This window comes from Anarrhichthys ocellatus, unplaced genomic scaffold, assembly GCF_004355925.1.
Source record: "Anarrhichthys ocellatus isolate YVR2014 unplaced genomic scaffold, GSC_Weel_1.0 scaffold184, whole genome shotgun sequence".
In the NCBI taxonomy this organism is placed as follows: domain Eukaryota; kingdom Metazoa; phylum Chordata; class Actinopteri; order Perciformes; family Anarhichadidae; genus Anarrhichthys; species Anarrhichthys ocellatus.
This window is the reverse complement of record NW_022280214.1, coordinates 118,190-120,040: the sequence shown is the minus strand read 5'-3', so window position 1 is coordinate 120,040 and position 1,851 is coordinate 118,190. Positions and strand designations below refer to the sequence as shown.

General features: G+C 52.7%; 1 protein-coding gene across 1 annotated transcript; it reads right to left on the bottom strand.

The window, feature by feature from the left end:
• Positions 1–213: 213 nt before the first annotated feature.
• Positions 214–1,084, bottom strand: neurog1 (neurogenin 1). Its single transcript, XM_031878507.1, has 2 exons — positions 1,030–1,084; positions 214–895 (listed from the first exon to the last, which is right to left on the bottom strand). The coding sequence occupies exon 2, from the start codon at positions 879–881 to the stop codon at positions 276–278; it is 606 nt and encodes a 201-aa protein (XP_031734367.1). The 5' UTR covers positions 882–895; positions 1,030–1,084; the 3' UTR covers positions 214–275.
• Positions 1,085–1,851: the final 767 nt, after the last annotated feature.

Here is a 1,851-nt window from a genome sequence, read left to right as displayed (position 1 = left end):
GGGGGGGGGACTCCATTCAGACCCGATTCCACGCGCTCTGTTCTGCTTCAGCACGAGACTAATTGTAAAATTAACTTTTCACCTCCAAGAGTCAAGAAAGTAGAGACGGGGGGCAAAGTGCAGGGGCTTCTGGGTAAAAACAGAAAATCAAAAGAAACCAAATGAAGAAGAAATGAAGTTCTTCTTCATTTAAACATGAAATGAGCTGAGTAAGGCTGATTCTTAGTCCAACACAAACTGTCTCCGGTAAGAGTCTCCGGTAGTCTCTCCATCGGTCAGTAGACGCCCGGCACGAAGCTGCGGAAGCCGAACAGAGCGTCCTGCGGCCGGTAGCCGTAGTCCTCCGGTCTGGCGGGGCTGCCCGGAGTGGAGGCGCAGTAGGACGGGGATGAGGAGGACGAGGAGTCGCTGGAGCTCCAGGAGCGCGCGTCGCTACCGGGGCTCTGCGCGTCACTACCGAGGCGCGCGGAGCTCAGCAGCAGAGGAGCGTCTCCCGGTTTGCCCGTCTGCAGGTCCGCGATGCGGATCGTCTCCGACAGAGCCCAGATGTAGTTGTGCGCGAAGCGCAGAGTCTCGATCTTGGTGAGCTTGGTCTCGTCCGGGAAGTCCGGCAGCACCTCGCGCAGCGTGTCCAGCGCGTCGTTCAGGTTGTGCATGCGGTTCCTCTCCCGGTCGTTGGCTTTTACGCGCCGGTTCTTCCTTACCACGGGCACGGTTCCGTCGCTGCGTCCGCGTCCGCGGCGCCGCTTCTTCTGCGGCTGCTCGGGCTCCGGGGACACGGAGCGCGGGCTCCCGCGGGAGTCCTCCTCGGTGTCGGTATGCGGGAAGAAGTCGCAGCTGTTGCTGTCGATGTCGGAGTACACGGAGTCCACGGAGTCCATGATGCGGATCGGTTCTGTGGGGACAAGAGAGCAGCGGTCAGGACCTGTGTGTGTGTGTGTGTGTGTGTGTGTGTGTGGGTGGGTGTGGTGAGGTGAGGTGAGGTGAGGTGAGATGAGCAGGTGAGCGGAGGTACGCGCGAGGACTTACCTGTGTCAGTTAGAGGGTCTCGAGAGTTCTGGAGCAGGACGAGCGACACGCGCCTCTTAGCGTCTTTCTTGCTTTGGATGAGCTCGTGCGCGCCGTGAGCCGGTGAGCCTGGCACACGACCGGCCTCAGCCCACTTATATAGGGAGGGGGGGGACAATGACCGGCGGGAGCTGCTCATTAACATAATGACGCCCGCGGTGCACAGAGAAGCGTGCCGGTAATCACGGACAGCCAATCAGAGCCGGCGGCCGGCCACGCGAGCGACACGCAGGACACCCCCCCCCCCTCTGTGAGGAGGAGAAGTCCAAACCTTCAGAGTTAAAACCAGAAACATAAAACAGAGAAAGAAAGAAGAGTCACGAGGACCCCCCCCCCACCGGGCGGAGACACGCTCCGGAGGATCATCCCCCCCTCCCCACACACACACACACACACACACACACACACACACACACTGACGCAAACTTACTTAAAGTGAACAGAAATCATTTTACAACTTTGAATCTATTCTTTGTTTATTCATCAAGTTTAACTTTTATTTTGAAAGGTACTACAAAGTGCTTCACAATAAAAGCATTTCGCAAAAAATATCAAACAGGAGCGATGAGAGAAGAAACTTAAGAGAAGTCAGAGAATATATTATATTATAATATATTATATTGTTATATAATGTAATATTCTCTGGCTTCTCATAATATGTATATATGTATATATATACATATATATATACATTATGAATATATATAAATAGACATATATATACGTATATATTCATATATATACGTATATATATATGAATATATATACATATATATACACACA

Excerpts from the sequence above, each read along its gene's own strand:
- neurog1 (XM_031878507.1), bottom strand. The coding sequence starts at position 881 with ATGGACTCCGTGGACTCCGTGTACTCCGACATCGACAGCAACAGCTGC.